This window comes from Cryptomeria japonica, chromosome 8, assembly GCF_030272615.1.
Source record: "Cryptomeria japonica chromosome 8, Sugi_1.0, whole genome shotgun sequence".
Classification (NCBI taxonomy): domain Eukaryota; kingdom Viridiplantae; phylum Streptophyta; class Pinopsida; order Cupressales; family Cupressaceae; genus Cryptomeria; species Cryptomeria japonica.
Genome location: NC_081412.1, coordinates 218,847,136 through 218,867,266, shown reverse-complemented (window position 1 = coordinate 218,867,266; position 20,131 = coordinate 218,847,136). Strand labels below are relative to the sequence as shown.

The 20,131-nt window shown below is 37.0% G+C and overlaps 1 protein-coding gene across 1 annotated transcript in view; it reads left to right on the top strand.

Moving 5' to 3' along the window:
• The first annotated feature begins 9,782 nt into the window (after nt 1-9,782).
• LOC131067818 (mevalonate kinase) overlaps nt 9,783-20,131 on the top strand; it is a 67,192-nt gene continuing 56,843 nt past the window's right edge. The window contains exons 1-3 of the mRNA XM_058002981.2: nt 9,783-10,178; nt 11,693-11,945; nt 12,160-12,413. Of these exons, the coding sequence (XP_057858964.2) occupies nt 9,800-10,178; nt 11,693-11,945; nt 12,160-12,413 (886 nt within the window). The 5' untranslated portion in view covers nt 9,783-9,799. The remainder of the gene's footprint in view (nt 10,179-11,692; nt 11,946-12,159; nt 12,414-20,131) is intronic.

The window sequence follows — 20,131 nt, the reverse complement described above, 5'->3', positions numbered from 1 at the left end:
GAGAAAAGAAAGGGAAATTTGAACCTAACTGGTTGGGTCCCTATGTTATCATATCAGTCTATGGATCAGGTGCTTATCAGCTAACAAATTCTGAAGGAGATGTGCTTTATAAACCAACCAACAACATTCATTTGAAAAGGTACTATACTTAAGTAGCCTAGTGCACGGAAAAAGCCAAAATAAGCAAAAAAATCAAAAAAATCCAGAAAAAGCAAAAACAAAGTACAATAAAAACAAATGGTGAAAACCTGGTAAACAGGCGCTCTTGTGAAAGAATGGCTCCTCCATCTATATCCACACCATTTTATCCCTACAAACACTATCGGCCATCGCCCGACACTTAGCAAATATCCATTCAGGACATACTTAGCGTAGTCACTATCCTAATTTGTCTATATATCTCCTCTTACTACTAATCCACCATGGCTTGGAATCACTGTACATATTCACATCAAGAGGCACACTTGGCTAGGGGCATGTATATCGTCTAAATATTGCAAACATTCAAGACATCAAGACTACTTGCAAAATTCAAAAACATGACATCCAACAAACCACAAAAAAAACAAAAAAAAAAAACAACTACACTTCATCGCCAAACAAAACTAAACAAATAAAAAAAAAACAAGGATGGATGATTTTCTGAAGTACTGAATGTTGCACTATAGCATAAAATCTTAACTAGTTTTGCATTTTTTTGAACTTTTTGAATTATTGGATTCTCTTCCTTGTCTCACTAAATGCTTCACAGTTAGAGATCGTGGGGAAACTCCAATATTTTCTTAGTCTTCTGTTTAGGAGGCGATCACTTGTACTGTGTGAATACTTGCCTCGAGACATGATACATCAAATATCACTGAAGGCCTGATTCCACTTCATGCATACAAATGATCTAATCTTGTCTGTTTATGCAATACGCACTCAGGTCATCCTGGTTCAATTATACCTTGACGCTTGTGCTATCTTGCAAAATAAAAAATCATGTAAATTTTTCTCAGGTCATTATGGTTCAATTATACCATTATGCTTGTATAAATTTTCAACATATCCTAAACAAATCAATGCTCAATGATGATATCTACAAAGAAAGCAAACAAATGGTTATATCAGATGGCAAATACAGAATGAGGGATGCTCCAAAAACAATTAGTTGCATATCATTTTCCAATTAGTTGCATGACATATTATTTCAAGCATGTTTGCATATCATTTAACATCATTACATATCATTTTACAAGTAGTTTGCATATCATTTAACATCATTTACATATCACGATACATTTAGTTACATAGCAAATTATACATCTCATTTTCAAGATACATCTCACAGCATATAAAAGCATACATCCTGCATCATGCATTACATCATATATTTAAAAACATTGCATCATCACATAAAATAACTCACATAACATGCATCCATATCAACACATCACATGATAAAAAATGGGGCCATCTATATATATATCTCAAAAATGATCAAAATCTACAAAATGTGTCCAAACACTATGTCCAGTACAAAGTATAACAATGATCCAAAAACACAACAGAGATCATGTCTCTCAAGTATGACTATCTCCTGACGGAGATGGTCTCGCTCCAGATGCACCCGCCCCTGGATCTCCAAGAGGGTCCTGTCTCGGTGGCCCCGTCACACCTCGACTCTCAGATCGTGACCCAGTGGCTCGAGATTGACTCGATCTCGACTGCGCAAAACTCTCCACTCACCAATCCCTGGGTACTGCAGCCTCATAATGCCACCTATAATACTCTGCCTCCTGCGCTCTCAGCGTCAGCCCTCTAAGGGTGTCTCTCATCGGACCACCCACCGCTGCTCTCTGCACACTCGCCACCACCACCTCCGCTCGTCCTCGCCGCTCTATCTCGGTATCTCACTCAATAGTCAACTGAGAAATCTGTCGCTGATAGGTCAAAATCTGTGCCTACAACTGCTGAACGGTAATCTGCAAGGTCCGGATCTGGGCGTCCTCCATATGTCCTGGGACCCGAACCCGTAGTGGTACCTGTGCGGGAGGAACTCCTCCCACTCGCCCTATCTTCGGTGCTGGAGGTGGGAGCACATTTGTCCTCCTCCTTTGTGATGGTCGACTCGGCTCCTCCTCACCACCCACTGCAGCTAGCAACTCCCCCACTCTCCCCTCTCTACCAACTTTGATAGCCAATCCACCTCTCCCCCTCTCTATCCTCCCCTGCCGCATTGCTCGCTCCACACCTCTATCTCCCCGCCTCCCTCTGGCTCCTCTCCCTCCTCCTCCTCCTCCATCCTCCCCATCATCTCCATCATCTCCCCCGTCTCCCTCCTCCTCATCTGAGTCAAAAGCTGGCCTCATCTCCTTCGGATCTGAGATCCTGGCCATTGCTCGCGCTGCAAACAAACGGGCGAACTCATCTATCATCCCCGCATCCTGGATCTCTGGGGCATAATCCCAGATCTGCCCAGCCAACCCCACAAACTCCTCCACTGCCACCGCATTGTCAATAGTCGGCCCCCAATCGACCACATCCTGCTGCCGCCGTGCATACAGGCACGCTCCCTGAGGAATCCCCTGCTGGCGCCCGAACTGCCTCAAAACTCGGGTCACCACAAACCGCTCAATGATGAACAGGGTCCTCCCAATCAGATACCTCATCATAAATACAAAGGGCATCTCCAGCCCATCCTCTGCCCATACCTCGCATCCTGTATATGGTCTCTAGGTGACCGTATCTATGTCGTCAAAAACCCTCCTCCAATGCTCTAGTTTGCCCAGCTTACGTTAGACAACTAGACCTCTATATCCGTAGGCATATGCTGCACCTACGGGCCTGTCCCTGTCTGCCAATGGCCTCGCTGCTGGGATGTGCTCCCAGCACCATACCTATAATAGGGTCACGCCAGCTGACAAACTGCCGTAACCGAGGTATACTACCTCATGCAGACTCCGGTATAGATGCGCCAACATCGCTGACCCCCATGCAAACCTCCGACCCTGTGTGACCATCTCCTCCAACACTAACCCCCATCCCACCGAGAATCCCTTTGACCTGCGATCAGGACAAAGGAATCCCCCAATAAACGCTGCCAGTACGGATGGCAGCGGTGCATAATCTAGGTCCAAAAACTCCTGCCAGGGGATCTCATAACCGCAAACGGTGTCATCCTAAAAAATCCGGCGCAGTGCCTCTGTGCCACCCTCCTCGGACTACTCGTATGGTAGTAGTGCCCCTACTATAGGGATGCGCAAAATCCTGTAGCAATCCTCCAGTGTCACTGTCATCTCTCCAGTAGCAAAATGGAAGGTGTTGGTGTCGCTATGCCACCTCTCTGCCAAAGCTGTCAAAAGCCCCCAGTTCACAGTGAACTGAGGCATATCCAAGAGAGAGGTCAATCCACATCTCTCAATAATGTCCAAATCTGCCTGCGATAACCGCGGTATCAATGTCCACGGTCTCGGGAATCTCTCCCTCGACTGTACCACGCCCAATCGCTCTTGTCAACAAACAATACAAATCCAATATCAGTTTCCACATCAAATCAAAGATATCAAAATCAAACTTACATCAACAAACATGAAACAATTTGCTCATCTATATCAAAGTTCAAAATCCTATCATTTCATATCAACTTGTAAAACAACTCAAGTTCTCAAAAACCATATCAAAACTTGTAATACAACTCAAGTCTCCACAATCACATAAACTTGTAAAACAACTCAAGTTTCCCACCCATATCAACTTGTAATACAACTCAAGTTTCCAACCCATATTGACTTGTAATACAACTCAGGCTTCACACACATTGAACTTGAAACAGAACACCCAAATACATCATATTCTGATTAACACAACACGTTGATATCTATCCATAACTTGGAAAATCGCAAATCAAAACAAGTTATACAAACACTCATACTGGATAAATTCATCAAAACACGACAGGCAAACAAAACAAATTTTCAAATCGGCCAATTCTGCAAAAATTTTCAGATGCGCTAAAACACTTATTACATGCGCTAAAACACCCCCACACGGTAGGCTGCCTCTCCTGCGTGCTATTCTATCTAACCTATGCTAGATTCTGTCTACGCACTAAAATTTTCACCCCATGCGCTACTTAACCCACCCCATGCTAGACTCTGCCTACGCGCTAATCTACCCCTCCTCGGCGCTACCCTTTTAGCCCTATGCGCTAGGTTAGTCCTACGCGCTAAACCCCCTTCCCTATGCGAACCCCTGCGGCCCCTATGCGCTAGGTAACCCCTACGCGCTAACCTGTTGACGTGACGCGCTACCCGACACTTTCCATGCGCTATTCTACATGCACGCGCTAACCTAATAATTTTATGCACTAACCTATCTTTTTCGGATGCGACCCCTAAAATTGACCTCGATGCGCTACTCTAAACTTCGTATGCGCTACTCTAGACCTTAGACGCGCTAGAACGTTAAACCCGAACTTTGAAATTCAAAAACTGACTAAAAATGACAAAATAAAAAATAAAAAAAGGGTCAAAAACATTGACTTACTAGTGGTCCACGCGCTGCAGGCCTCCAATACCTCCGAACGTGCTCAAAACGGTGTCTGTGATAGGGAATCGACATTTTCTCTCTAGAGCAAATTCTCTTTCTCCAAAGTCAACAAAGCACAAATGAGTCTCAATCAAGCCCTTTTCCCCTTTTATAGGAGGAAAATGAAATTAGGGTTAGCCCAATGGACCTATAATATGGTCGTGGTCTCCCCTATACCATAACATTTGTAACTTATCGGGGGATGAATCAATTCGCACACATTTTACATGCACGAAATCATACACATCATACGCAACTCATCAAATTAAATCAATTTTTTTTTTTTTTTTTCCAAATATTGATTCATCTCCCGAGGGGGCATCACCATCAAATATCGAATCTGGGGCATCACATCAAATCTGGGGCACGACTGACAAATCAAAAGAATGACACAAAAATTGCATTTGATCATAAATCATGATAAGGCATCATTTTCTTTGAAATAACATGTGCACACACGTCACTTCAAAGAGGGGCAAAATGTAGACGTATAAAAATGACCATATTCTTAAATGAATATTTTATGTTCATTTCTCTATTTGATTAAATCCAATTTAATTAAATTATCCACATTCTTCTATTTTATTAAGTAAATTACTCAATTTATTTAAATAAAATTCACTATACCATTTAATGAATAAATCATTTTATTCAATTAAATCCCCCTATCCACTTTTAATTAAATTCAAATTTAATTAAATAGTTATCCTAAAATTGAATAAATCTAATTTATTTAATTTCCTCAAATGGCAACCAAATTGAAATAAATTATTTCAATTAAATCCTATTATCCCTCCATCCACTTGCAAAATCCCAAACCCCTTCCTAATCCCTTCTAGAATCTTCTAATCGCTTCTAATTAACCTAACCCCTCCTCTAAACTTTGTCACATCCCTAAGCAAAGGGAAGTCACTTCTCAAACCCTCAAAGTCTTTGATAACCATTAAAGGCTTTCAACCTTCAACCACTAAATGGCTCAAAGTCTTTGATAACCATTGAAGGCTTTCAATCTTCAACCACTTAATCCCCAAAGTCTCCAATAACCATTAATGGTTAACTCAAACCCTCCTACATGGTTAAAACATTTGTTTTGACTCAACCTCTACCCAACCCAAAGGTCTCATCAGGCCATTAATGCTTTGACCATGATTATCTCTTAATCATTTGCACAAAGATTTATCCTTGGATTAACTTTTAATCCAGTGGGTAATCCTAACTTAGACTTGACCCTTAGCCTCTAGATAACCATGAGGTCTTCTCAGGCCTTTAATGCCTCCAACCTCTTCTCTCAACCCAACCCTATGTTGACACTTGTCACCATTTCATTGGTGCAAATTGTGCACATGGATCCCCAACTTTCAAACTTGGCCCTCGATTAAACCTTTCAATCTTGACCATACATTGCCCTGTTTATGCTATAAATAGAGCTCTCATTCCTCCATTTTAAAACAATCATCTTTCAAATTTGTAGCATCACACTTATGCTCAAATATATTCAAGCTTTCATTTCATATATGCTCATCATTTAGCCTCTCTTTAAATCATGAAGTAGACTAAATATGCATGCTTAGAATAATTTCTTTATCATTTTAGTTCAATCATAGACTTAATATAGTATGCTAGGATAGTATTCATACTAAGCTTGTCATCTTATCATTTAGTTTATTATCATACATAGCTTATAACACATCTCATACTAAAAATTATCTAAGCATCCCTTGTTCTTGCATTTGCCATCCCTAAACCATTTTGCTCAGTAATCTGAGAGCAAAAACATTGGTTTGAGGGACATTGTGAGATAGAGAACCATGGGACCCTCCTTGGGAAGCTGAGTAATACGTTATTACTCCATAGCTTGCACCAAGAAGTCCTGTGTGTGTGTGTGTGTGGACTAGTTTCTAACAATATTTTCACATATTGAATTCTATCAAACCACTTTTCCCGCATACAGAAAGTGTTATGCTCACTATGCCATCTCACAGTTAACACTGTCAACAATCCCCTATTATGGGTAATATCAGGCATGTATAACAAGTGGCGTAATCCACAGGCATCTATATGTCTCATCTCTGCCTGTGTAAGCTCTGGCACTAAGTGCTGCATCACCAGAAATTTCTCCCGACACTGGAGAACATCAAGTTTCTCCTGTTTACCAAGAGAATTTGATCAGTCATCATTCATTTATCTATCAAATCAAAGAGATTGCTAATCTATCACATCAACAATTGGTAAATCTTTTCAAATGAAGCAAATCATGCTATCAAATCAATCTAAACCTATCAATCACCGAGTTCAATCAAACTCTATTATGCTCTTTATCAGAAACTGAATCAGTTTCTTAGAGCTAATCTATCCAATCAAATCAAATCAATCAATCGTTTATCCTATCAATCAACATTATCAAATCAATCATTCAAGTACCTATTCATCACAATTGCACATCAAAATGCCTAAATCTAATCATCAAAGTGAATTTTAACATGAATAACATCAAACAAATTCATTTGAAACGCAAATGCTAATCTTTTTAACAAAAGCTATTCTATTGAACACAGGCGCTAAATCGAACATATGCATGAACCTTTTTGGAACAAACGCTAAACCTTGGAACAAAAGCGTGAAACAATCAAAAGTGCTAACCTAAACATCAAATGTGCAAACACTAAAAGAAAAAACGCTGACAAAGCAAAAGTGCTAACATTCATCATAAATGCGCTAAAAAAATAAGATGCGGTAACTTTACATGCAAAAGCGCTAACAAATAAAATAAAAACGCTAACCAAAATTGTCGAAAATTGCAAAAATTCAAAATAGCCAAAAACGCGCCAAACAAACATTAAAAATTGTATGACAAGTTGCAAACAGGCTCGGGATAAGGTACATATCGGATACCCATACTCAGGAGGTCGTTGATATCGTCGAACGCACTTAAATTGATGGTTCTCCAATGAGATCACCATTTTGCCACCTCACCAAGATAATTTCTTCACAAGCTGCCAACGATGCAAATGAAATTAAAATTAACTTTGGTTAATTTTATATTCACTATTTGGAAGGGTAATTAATGTTTTTCAATGGGGCAATTATATTTATTTTTCATAAATAAATTTAATCGAAGGACCTTTTCACTTATTGTGAGATCAATCGCTTATCCAATTTTTTTTAAAACAATTTCACGATCAATCTCCCGAGGGGGCACCCAATCAGGATTTTCAATCTTCATCAGGCACATTATTGAGACTTGATTTAATCTTTGAAACAATGTTGTTTCAACATCATTTCAAAGAGGGGCAAAATGTATACACATAAAAATGGCTATGAGCGATTAAATAAATATTTTATATTTATTTAATGTTTATTCTTCTATTAAAAAGTTAATTTGAAAAGATTAATTGATTTAATTCATTTCGTGTCTTTCTATTAATTAATTTAATTGAAATATTTTATTAATTAATTAATCTATCCTATTCCTCTAATTAATTAAATATCTAAATATTTAATTATTCTTCTAGTCAAGTTAATTAAATATCTAATATTTAAATATTTCCTCCAATCATTTGAATATCTAATATCTAATGGTTATTCTTCTATCATATAGTCTCAAATATTAAATAATTCTTAATGATTTAATCTCTTTTCCAACTCATCCTTCCATCTCCACTTCGTCTTTCCTTTGCCAACTCATCAATCATGTGGCTAAAGATATTAATATTTCTTAAATATTAATTCACTATTTATCTCCAATCTCCAAATTTAATGAAATATTGTGTACGTATACATATTTCTTAAATTTTCTTCTATATTCCCCCAACATCCCTACATCTTAGGAAGGACTTGAGTCCACTTCTCTCCTCTCATGCCTAAATATTCTCCAACCATCCCTAGATTCCCTCAGTCAGCAACCCAGTCAAGGTGAGATGAGTGACACTTGTCTTCTCCTTCTCCCTTTCTCTCAACCTTCACCTTTGCTCACAGCCATCCAAATCTGCAGATTTGATCATGACCATTGATCCAGGCCACATCATCTTATCCTCTCAAAGTTTATAAAATCAGGAGTTTGAGTTGAGAAAGAGTTATTCTTCAAGTGAGTTTTCAAGCTAACCACTTGTGAAAACTTATGCATCCGTGAGTTTTAATCTTGAAGCAATTTAGCGTTTCTCATTTAGCATAATCATTTAGTATTGCATATCATAGTATCAGTTAACTATCAGTTATTAGTCTATTCTTCATATGCCATCTTGGAAGCTATCAGTGCATGTTGCATGTAGTATTCTAATGATGAAATTCAAGTCGACACAATGGTCATTAACCTTCTTCACATTTCATTTTTTATAATTAATATTTATTTCAAAGTTAAATATCCTCATGCATGATTTCAATGTTACTTTGATTGGTAACATTAAAGTTTTTAGCCTAGCTCAAGCCATGTGAGGCCACAAATGGAAGATTTAAACTTGCGAACATAATGTATAATCGAGGGCACAATTCTACTAATTACAATGGCCCAATGTGATTTGAACTTTGGTGACTGCAACAACAATTCTATGATTTAACCGTCACATTATGCCATATATTATATCTACTTTGTAATTAGTTATTATTTTAATATATTTTTTCTTTATTTACAAAAGCATTCCCATAATTGTCAAATAATTAACTTAGATTAATTTGAGTTTATGCTTATTTATCTTATAGAACATAATATGTTATTAAATTGTAATTTGGGATCAATAAAGATAGAATGACATGACATCATAGAGTAAGGCTTACAAGAATATCCAAATCAAATACACTAATATCTTGAAAGTTAATCCTTATCTATCTTGTTTAAAGATAAAAGTTTTAACAAAAACAACAATTTTTTTTAATCAAAATTCATAATACAAAATCCAAAAAACAATTAAAATAGATATCATTTAAACATAACTTAAACAATATTTTTCACAAAATATTTACATGTACTATCATTTAATCTTATAAATTACTAATCTATAGTCAAGTTATTACAATCATCCTCACATTTTCTCCTAGTTATTAGGTGGGGGTGATATATTAATTGATCTTAAGAGGGCTCCTCAAAGTTCAAACATTCCTAAGGTTGGTAGTCTATTACCATTACAAATTTGAAAGACACTTGACCTATGACTATTGTTAACCTATCTGTGTGACAAATTTCAAAAGCAAGACTTCACCTATCACTATTATTAATGACAAAAATGTGTTAAAGCACATGGTACTGCTAATCACGTCGATAAATTTGACTCGTGTCCATATAAGAATTCAAACACACGAGCATTTGAACCTAGCTTTAGATCAAACAAACGTGCCAGAAGATTCCTTAATTGAATGGGGAGTGTTGATCCAAAGTAACTTATTCAGTTTTTGGCAAGGAAACGAAAGGGCTGAAGGGAGATTTATAACTGGGTCTGCCTGTTTGAGAGCATTAACGGGAATAATGGATAAAATCACAGAAGTATCAGGGCGTGCACCTGGAAAAGTTATTCTCTGTGGAGAGCATGCTGTAGTCCATGGATCCTCTGCGTTGGCTGCGTCTTTAGGTCTTTACACACAAGTACGGATTCAAAGATCCAATTCTAATTCTGTTGCAGGTAAAAGTGTTTTTGTGGGTATCAAGCTTTCAATTACTTTTAATGCCCTGTTTTTCCAATACCTCTACAATCCTTTTGCGGTTCTGAATTGTTTTTCAGTACGCATTTCATTATTATGATAAAATTCTATTTTTGTTGCTGTTCTCGAATTCTTGAGCGTTTCTCTGCATTTCATTTACTGCGCTTGTCAATTGTTTTAAGATTCTTGACGGTTTTTTCTATGGTCATTTCGTTTGAAAGTTGGATTTTAATTGTATTTGATGCCTGCATCATTTGTGGGTGAACTTGAAATGTTTTCCCTTTAACCATTTGGTTCGTGTACTGAGTTTCTGTATACGTGATTGATGGTACCAAGATACTCGTAGTTCTCTGCTGTTTTGCTTTCAACAAGGAGGCTTTATTATGGAATGATGATATTCCCAATTCTTGAAATATTGAATTTCTGGCATTTTTATTGAAGCTTTTTGACGTCGTTAGTAGCCAATACTATTTAAATTAACCAAGAGTTTTGAACTGCCAAGCTTGTGTGTATAACTCTGTGCCCATTTGCATATTGATGGTGCCGATTTGTTCTATAAACTTAAGCTTGTGTGTATAACTCCGTGCCCATTTGCATATTGATGGTGCTGATTTGTTCTATAAACTTACCTTGACCAATGAACTTTATCATTAACAAAGCTGAGATGCTGGACAAGCTCGTGATTATTGGTGTATGTAAAGCTTTCATTGCATTTAAAACTCTTATTGGCAATGCCCAAGTAATCTAATTGTGGTTCTAAAGTGTTCTCCTCTATACCTATTTTATATTGGAATGAAATGCTAATGTCATTGATCGAACAAATATTCTCGCCGTCCTCTTCGTTGCATTTAGTGGCCCGTGTAGACAGTCCAATTGTCCACTTCTTCAACCATCTATTTTTTCACTTCAATTAGCCAATTTTTGGCACCTCAGGATATTAATGTTTGAAGTTATTAATATTAAATCAAATGTCCACGTCATTTGTTTGTTATCCTGACGTGTTTCTTTTGTACCCATTGTATGAGCATGCTGAACTGGTGTTTATCATCAATTTATGTTAATGACAGTGCTATGGCACTTGCAATATTCTGCTTCTTTTGGTTCTTAAAGGAACTTGTTCATGCTATGATCCCCTACAATGAAATTCGTTATGATTTCTACATACAAGGATCTGACATTATCTTCTGTGGGCTTTGAGTCCAAACTAGGCAAGTGAATTGTGAAAATCTGACATTATCTTCTGTGGGTTTTGAGTCCAGACTAGGTAAGTGAATTGTCAAAACTTGTCTGTTAAATTCTGTATCTATTTACTCATTACCAAGATGTGCCACAAGCTTACGAGTGTTAGTTATCCCATACTTGGGTATTCACTAATCAAGCTGAATATTTAACTACTTCAAGTTTATATGCCTTTTGAATGTCTTTAGATGAAGACTTCAACTAGTCCTTGGGATTAATGCCTTGATGTTTGCTGCCTCCTTCTGACTGTATGCAGCCGACCCAAATGGGGATTTGACTATTAATTTGATAGACATGAAAGTGTGTTTGACATGGCCAATTCAAAGGCTGGAAGCTGCTTTTCAATCTCTGGATATTTTTGTTCCGGATCCCCTCTGCATCAAACCTTGTTCTACAGAGTTTATGCAGTGTGTTGCAGCCCTGCTTAATGAAGAAGAGTTTCCAGAAGCTATAATTGGTGTTGCGGAAGGAGTTTCAGCATTTTTATTCCTATATATCTCCATTATTGGGTAGGCTTTGGTATTGCTATTGGGTCTAATTCTGTTTCTTCCATTATTTGTTATAAGAGTAGATTTTGTTTAGATATCTCATTTCTCTTCTGCCTCTTACACATTTTAGAGTGATGTGAACCATTGTAGTTGAATGTGAAACAAATCTAACCTTTTTAGTAAATATCATCTATTAAACAATATGCTCAGTTTCATCTAACATTATCTTCATCAGGTTTAAGCCTGCCACAGTGACTGTGACTTCAGATTTACCTTTAGGGTCAGGGTTGGGATCTTCTGCTGCCTTTTGTGTATCAATATCTGGTGCTGTGCTTGCTTTATCTGGTGCATTACATGTTGATATTCATCAAGATGTGTGGTTGAGCTTGGATGGAAGCAAGCAAGAGGTAGTGAACAAGTGGGCTTTTGAAGGAGAAAAAATCATCCATGGTAGACCTTCAGGCATCGACAACACTGTCAGTACATTTGGTAAGTAAATGGTTAAGAAGATTATTGTTGATACAAATAATAAAGTTCAATTGGTTTAGTTGTTAGACTAGAGTAATTACTTGCTATAGCACATCGTTTGTTAGTTTTAGCACATGCTTATTCCTTCATCTGTGATTATGCATGTAGATCCTAAGCAATAAACACGTAATGTGCATAAGCGCATGAAACAGCAAAAACATTATTCTTCATCTCTCTATTGAAAAAGCCAAATGTGTATTCTAAAAACAAACAGATAAATACAACCACAGGATCATAAAAAATTGTACCAAAATCTATAAGAAAAATGTACAAAATCACTTGAATATATTGTTATTATAAAGACTAGAGACCCTTGTAGCCAAAGATTTCGAAAAGCACTGAACTGCAGGATTAAAGCTACACAAATAAATTTTGAAATTTGGCACATTTAGATTCAAATGTTGACCAGGTCATTTCTGAAGCAATTTCCATATGTCCCTTTGTCAAAGCATCTTTCTACCCTTGAGTTATAGAAAACATAAAAGTAGAACTTTTCAATTTTACTCATTTTTGGAGGTTTGGAGGGTCACCTCTGAAATTGTCTATAAACTTGCTACTCCTTGAGAGAGAGAGAGTTAAGGCTTGTTAGGGGTCCTCATTTTACCATTTGACAAACATCGATGCTAAACAAATGCTCAGCCTTTATTCCATTAGATTCTACATTATGCAATATGATGAAGAATGCTAGCTAAAATTTGTTCACTCATTAATGATTAGACAATCTACAAAATCTTAGGCTTTAATTATGTTCACTTTTTTGCCAAGTAACTGGTTTGGGTATGATATGGGGGTTCATGTTAGTGTAAATAGAGTCATTGTCAAACTAGTTAGGATATCACCTTTCTAGGATTGACCTATTCATGCTTAGCTTAAGTTTACTTAGATATCTTCATACTTTTGTTTCACTCTATAGCATTGAGACATGCGTCCTCATCACTTGAGAGACCTATTGCATGCATACTTCCGACTTGCTCACACACTTGTTAAGTGAGCTCACAAATGTTAGACCTTTAGAGGGGTGGTCGGTTGTTCAGTCCTACCTTCCTACATCCTTTCCCTTCCCTATATATGCAAGGTTTATCATTGTATTTACATACCCTTCATTTATATGATAGATATCCTTTGTGTTTATCGTTTGATTAGTGGAAGGTTGCTTTTGTGCTTTTGGATTCCTGGCTCGCTCCAACATGGTATTTATAATGACCACCCTTAATTTTTTTTTTTTGAAATATTTGCCAATGAAAACCGCAACATGAACAAAGCAAGTGAGCATGCAATAGAGATTTTTCTGCTATCACAGAGTTTGATATAATTTGCAATATGGTTTATTTTTGCTGTTACAAGTCTGAGAAGATTTACAATATATCTCCTTTCAACTGTTACAAGTTTGTTGTGGATATGCATTCAAGAAAAGAGGCTACACTTCACCAAAATAAACATTCAACTGAAATACACTTAACAAATACCTTGAAACATAATATATCAGTTTAGTTGTAGGTCTGATGTAGCAGATTTGTAGAGGATGGAAGCTTGTCAATCTGCCTGAATCACCATTCCACCAACATAAGATGACTTCCAGCTGCAGTAATAAACTCCCTTAGCATACATCTTCACCCAGCACTGTCAAAAGGACTAGGAAACAACAACTTCAGGTCTGCTACTATTTTCAGTCATTTCTCCCATTCAATCATGACACTAACACAAGGTAATCAGCTTGAAACATTACTAATACACCTCCAAACTTGGTAGTTTTCTGAATTCTCAGGTTTGAAAACAACAAGAGGATGTTTCATGGATGAGTAGTGGTATGATCTCACAGAGGTCTAGAAACCACTTTAAATATTCTGGGAAGTGACATAACAGGCCTGAATTAACAGAGAAAAACTGTTGCAGATCTGATTTCAAGCTATAATAGGGCCAAGCAGCCACCATAAACCACTGAGAACTCCTTCTAGACCAGCAAGGACACCTCCAAAATGTTAGCAAGCTCTACTAGACATCTTGGCACCAGAAATGAGTCATAAAAGCCACTGAAAAAGAGGGCGGTGTAAGCTAGAAACCTCACGCCCAGGTCTGCAAGTGGTACAGCCAGCAGTTGGACCTACAAGCAACACAAAACCCACACTTTCTCCTTCATGAAATCATATACCAACAGAAAAGGAATCTGATTTCTGAGAGGCTAGGTAATTGAGGTATTTTCACAGCCTTGGTGTCTCAAATAATTTCCATTTCTTCCCATGTGCAGGTATGAGCTAGGCTCCATGGAAGGGAACCTTGCTTGCAAGGGCTCTTCTTTTATCTTTTCAATCTTTGCAAAAAAACTTAAAATACCTTCACAAAAAAGCATAACTTTTTGAATCAATAAAATATTACTTTTTTTTCTTTATTTGCTCCAAAAATCCTTTTATAAAATAAATAATAAACTTTATAGAGCACTTTCACATTCTTGAAGAATAATAATTTTTTTTCTCATGAATAAAGTCTCATTTCCAAGGGTCCATTAGAAATAACTTTTCAACATCTTTAAAATGAGCTATTACGCTTAGTTGTCCCTTTTAATATTTCCAACATTAGACAACTTAAGTGAGATATTAATCAAATAACTCAATAATATGTTCAAATGATGTAATTTTGCAATTTTGGTCACACTATAGTGATATTGAAGACTAGGAACAATAATCAGAGTTGGGTAACTTTTTAAATAGTTTACTCTAAGAAGTTTGGAGAGCACCCAAAAGGTCAGAAATCAATTCCGAGAGCACCCAAAAGGTCAGAAATCAATTCCGAAAGCATTAAAGGATTCCATCTAACCAATTGACCTCAAACCCAATAACAATTGCTTTGCAAGACTCATCAAATGCTTCTCCAAGAATGCTGGAGTTCTCCCTAACTAGCCAATTAGCCTTTGGAAGATTTGGAAACTAGCTAAATGTGCACGAATTGGCTATGCGCCAAGAGGGGACATTACAATACTCCCCATGATTGCTTTCCCTCAAGCAATCACAATTAAATCTTGATTGATCTCGGATAGACCAAAGAAATTCTAGGATCCCAAATAAGTCTAAGGAATGCTTCCTTGTGATTTTGTTGCTCTACACTAATGCAACTGAAGATTTCCAAACTAACATTCTTGGTTCCCTTGTGAAGCAATCTACCAATCTCACAAATTCTTGGATCCCAAATCATTGTATTGTCAAATAATTAGGAGGTGAGAGAATGAGCATACCTCAACAAGTTATCCATCTCAAAATAAATGTTGTGGGCAAAAATATGAATGGTTCCTCTATGAAAGAACACAAATCTGCTTGTATGCAACCTGAAAACAAATTATTACAGTCATAAGTGGCTTGATTTCATACTCTTAATAATCTTATGATGACAATATATTTCATTTTTTTAATTGAAACCACTTTCCAACATATTCCAATAGTCTATTGGTCCCAACATAGTCAACTTTGGAGCTGATCAAACATAGAAACGACAACTTATACTCTGATTTTATCAAAATCAGCAACTTTGAAGTAAGACAATAGCTGCATAAATGCAATCTCCTTGCAAGGACATGAATGGTGAGCATTGAAATGCTCAAAATAACCTTGTATGAGGTTGAAAAAGGCTCCCAAGCAACCTCCAACTGATAATTTCTCCATCCCTTAACTGAATTTTTTTGTCATCCTTTACGAATGTGAGAAAACTGAAGTATGAAGTGGCTGATCTGCAACCAAACAGCAGAGTCAAAACTGAAAATTTGAATTATATTTTGCTAAGGGACATCTCTTTGGTCACCATAACCTTCCAACATACTTTGTTGGTGTCCTCTATCATGAATTTGAAGGAATGAAGCAACTTCACCATGCTTGTGCTGTGCAACTCTGCTATTCATATGTGCCTCATTAGAAGACCTCCTGGTGAAACTAAAGGCATATTCTCCCAAAAGAATGCCTCTCATGCAAAGCATCCAAGTGCCATTAACCAATTGTGCCTCCAAGGCACTAGGATCTTTGTAACCATCATATAATATTACATCCATCTTGAACTTATCCTCTTGCTTCCCATGGATGATTGTGACATCTTTCACTTCTTCTTGCAACTTAACCATGAAAGCATCACTGACTAAGGGTCTAGGAGCAATTGATGTCTTCATATTCCTTTTCAAAGAAGGATTAGCATATGTCAAATCAGCTCCCAATCCAAAGAGTGGACTGTCAAATAAGGGGAGATTATGTTTGGACCCGTCTTACCAACTCTTTATGCAAAACAAGTTTTGAACTTGCATTATCTACTGCTGTTCTGAAAATTCTAGCAAGTCCAAAATCACTTTTTGGAAACTCCTCGAGGTTAGGCATGATGTAGTTTCCATGTTTCAACACATCCCATGTGGAAACTTCATCCTCAGTCTCATTTATGATTTCTTTATCAAGAGGTCTACCCGGAGACTTGTTCTGCTTATACTGCTCTATGCTGATATCGTTGTAAAATTCCCCTTGAAATTTCACAACTTTCTCAATTGTAATGATATCTCCTACTCAACTTCCTCTTAACATTGAATGGTGCTCTTTGCTTCAAACAACCAACAAATTAGCCAACAAGATCTTAAAGATATCATCTTCATAAAAAATTAATGACATGACGAATTGTATGGAGGTTATAATTTTCTTGGTATGAACATCATTAATGACAGTTCAAAAGATTTTAAACATGACATGACGAATTGTATGGAGGTTATAATTTTCTTGGTATGAACATCATTAATGACAGTTCAAAAGATTTTAAACATGACAAATATCATACCCACACAAGCAATATCTAGCATAATGTAACCAAACTAGAATTTTGTATAAGTCTCAAGTATAGTTACCCTCTTAACAAACAATGGACTGCTGAAATGATCCAACCCCTGAAAATTCTCCACAATCAATGGGAAAACCTTCTTCATGATCCTGTTGTTATAAGGTTTCTTTGGAGCTTTTATTCTAGTGATTTCACAGGTCATACAAGATGTAACATCACAGGTCATGCAAGGCTGACCCAAAGGGAACTCAATACCTAACACAATGGGAGATTTATTGCTGTCGTAACTTGCAATCTATGATTCTTGTATGGAGGACATTACTTTATTCTTGACACCCAACATCTTAATGGAGCCCTTGGATCCCATACTCTTATGTGTAGACATGCATGATTACTTTCACCTTTCTTATGATGCATTTCTTGATGAAGGGCTCTTTGTAATGACAAATTATAGAGCATCAATTTTCTACTTTCATGCCTTGGATTATAAACCAAAATATGGTCAAATTGCTTACCTTCAGTTGCTAGTCTGAAAATTTGCAGCAGGCTCAGACCAAACTTTTTGCTCAAGAGCATACTTCTCAACAATTATTTTTGTAAATCAAACCTGTATGTTTCATGAATTGAAACACTCTGCTGATAGACTGAATTAACATCATCAAAATGATCAAAAAGCTTATCAATAGTTGCTGATTTAAAAATTTCAGCATGCTCCAAACCATCATTAATATCAAGTGAGGCACCCTTCTCCTGCATGTCTCTCAATAGAACCATTCTGGAACTCCACCTCAAAAAGTGGGTTATCATGAGGTATATCTGCTTCCATCTCAAAGAGTAGACTATCAAAAACTTGAAAGTTACTTTCAGCATCTTGTTTAGGCCAATGATCCCCATGATTTAACTCTCCTTCACAAGGAGGCTCTATGTTATCTTTTTCAAGAAGACTCAAGAAGAAGATAGTCTTCTTCTATAGTTGATTTTGAAATTTCAGCTTCATCTTCATTTGTTTTAGGTCCTAGCATTTTTTTTTTAGTCTTCCTTTGTGCTATTTTCTTCATTAATCGTAGTTTCGTGATCCACCCGAGTTCTTTGATTTGGAGTCTTTTGCTCATTTTCTTTCATACTAAGTCCCATATGTTTGGGTTTTGCAACTATCTTTAGATACTCCCTTGTAATGTCTAGGTCTTTTTTTAGATTAAATAGTTCTTGCATCAACTCACACATAGACTTACCAACTATAGATATCTTTTCAATTCTATCCTAGCAATCATCAAAAAGTGGCATTGAAAAGAAGGCATCAAAATTGGCAAACAATTACTGAATCTTTGCTATTGTAAGGTGAAGAAATAAGGTTCACTTGTCTAAACATGCAAACTAGGAATCAAAACCATTCACAACAACATCACAGTAGTTGAATCAATCCAATATGCCTAACTTCATACCTATTGGAAAAAGTTGGGCATACTATTGAATCCACTCACCTTTTTGTTGAATTATTGTTATAATTGGATAAGATAGAATAATTGAATGTAATAACTAGGGCTAATGATGCAATGCAAAATTGATAGTAATCAGCATAAACAAAAATTTTCAAAACATATATGCAAATTCTGAGTACAGATATGGAAATGGGAACAAAGAGGAACTTGTATCTGAAATTTGAGCTTGGAAATGCTGGACTGTGGGGCTAGTGTTGATGTGTTGTTCATGCACATGCGAACACGGAATAAAATACCAAGGTATCTTATCCTCTCTTGAACAAAGTTTCTTCGAATGCTGAAGATTTCGCCTAAGGATCAATCGAGGCAACTCCAAGGTTCTAATATGTAGGTTCTCTACGTGTGGATAAGCTCAATTTGGTCTGATGTGATTATGCTGGAATCACAAGGGGACTTACATTTGAATGCTTGAGCGTCTGATTTGCTGGAACTCAAGTCCTATCTACAAGCTGGAAGATAAAGAAACATCAAAAGATACAGGGCTCAGAAAGTCTACTCTAAGACCTAGAATGCGAGAAGATGGATGAATGACTAGGTGGAGTCCTCCTGGGCTAGGTCTCACCATCAAATTGAACAATTCAACACCAACTCAGTGCGATCTTCTAGGGTAGTTCTGAAGATATTCAAATCATTACTGTCAAACATTGATCATCATTCAAGTTAATGCATGAACAATAGACGCGTAACAACTTGAGATTAAACTCATTCTATGCCAGTTGACCACACAGGGCGCACTTACAATCAGCAAGAGGCTAGTGGTTTGAACTAGGTGGATTCCACGCGAGTGTATTCAATAAACTTCCTTCATTCAATCTAATTATCTATCATCTAAAATGAAGATTCAACAAGAGACCATGCATATTGCAAAGAAACGACACATTTCACCACAACTTCAATGAAAATGGAGTTCATTTACAATCAAGGCAACAATTTCTTGCCTTCTCCTCCTACTCTATTCTAATTGCTATTCTATTCACTATTCTAGCTACTAATTCTTAGCTATTAACTTTTAACTAATCTCTAACTATTAACCTTTACAAATGAAGAGCCAAAGCCTTATATAGAGAGCTCCTTACATTTCAATGGCTCTGATTGATTTACAATGGATGGCTAGGATTACAAGATAGAAAACCCTAATTAGGGTTTGTTACTACAAACTCCTTTAGCCAATGAAATAACTACGTTCAATATTTGTGAGCCAATAGGAAATCGGGGTAGTTGCCTCAAAGTTTGTGCCATCACTGGTGAGTCAGGTACATTGAATCTGGACATGCTGATGTGGACCCTTCTGACTGGAGGAACGGTGACTGGGATGCCACCTTGTCTGGTACTTGCTCTGTCATGACCTTGGTCGATCCTCCTTTGTCTTTGATGCACTTGATGAGTGGC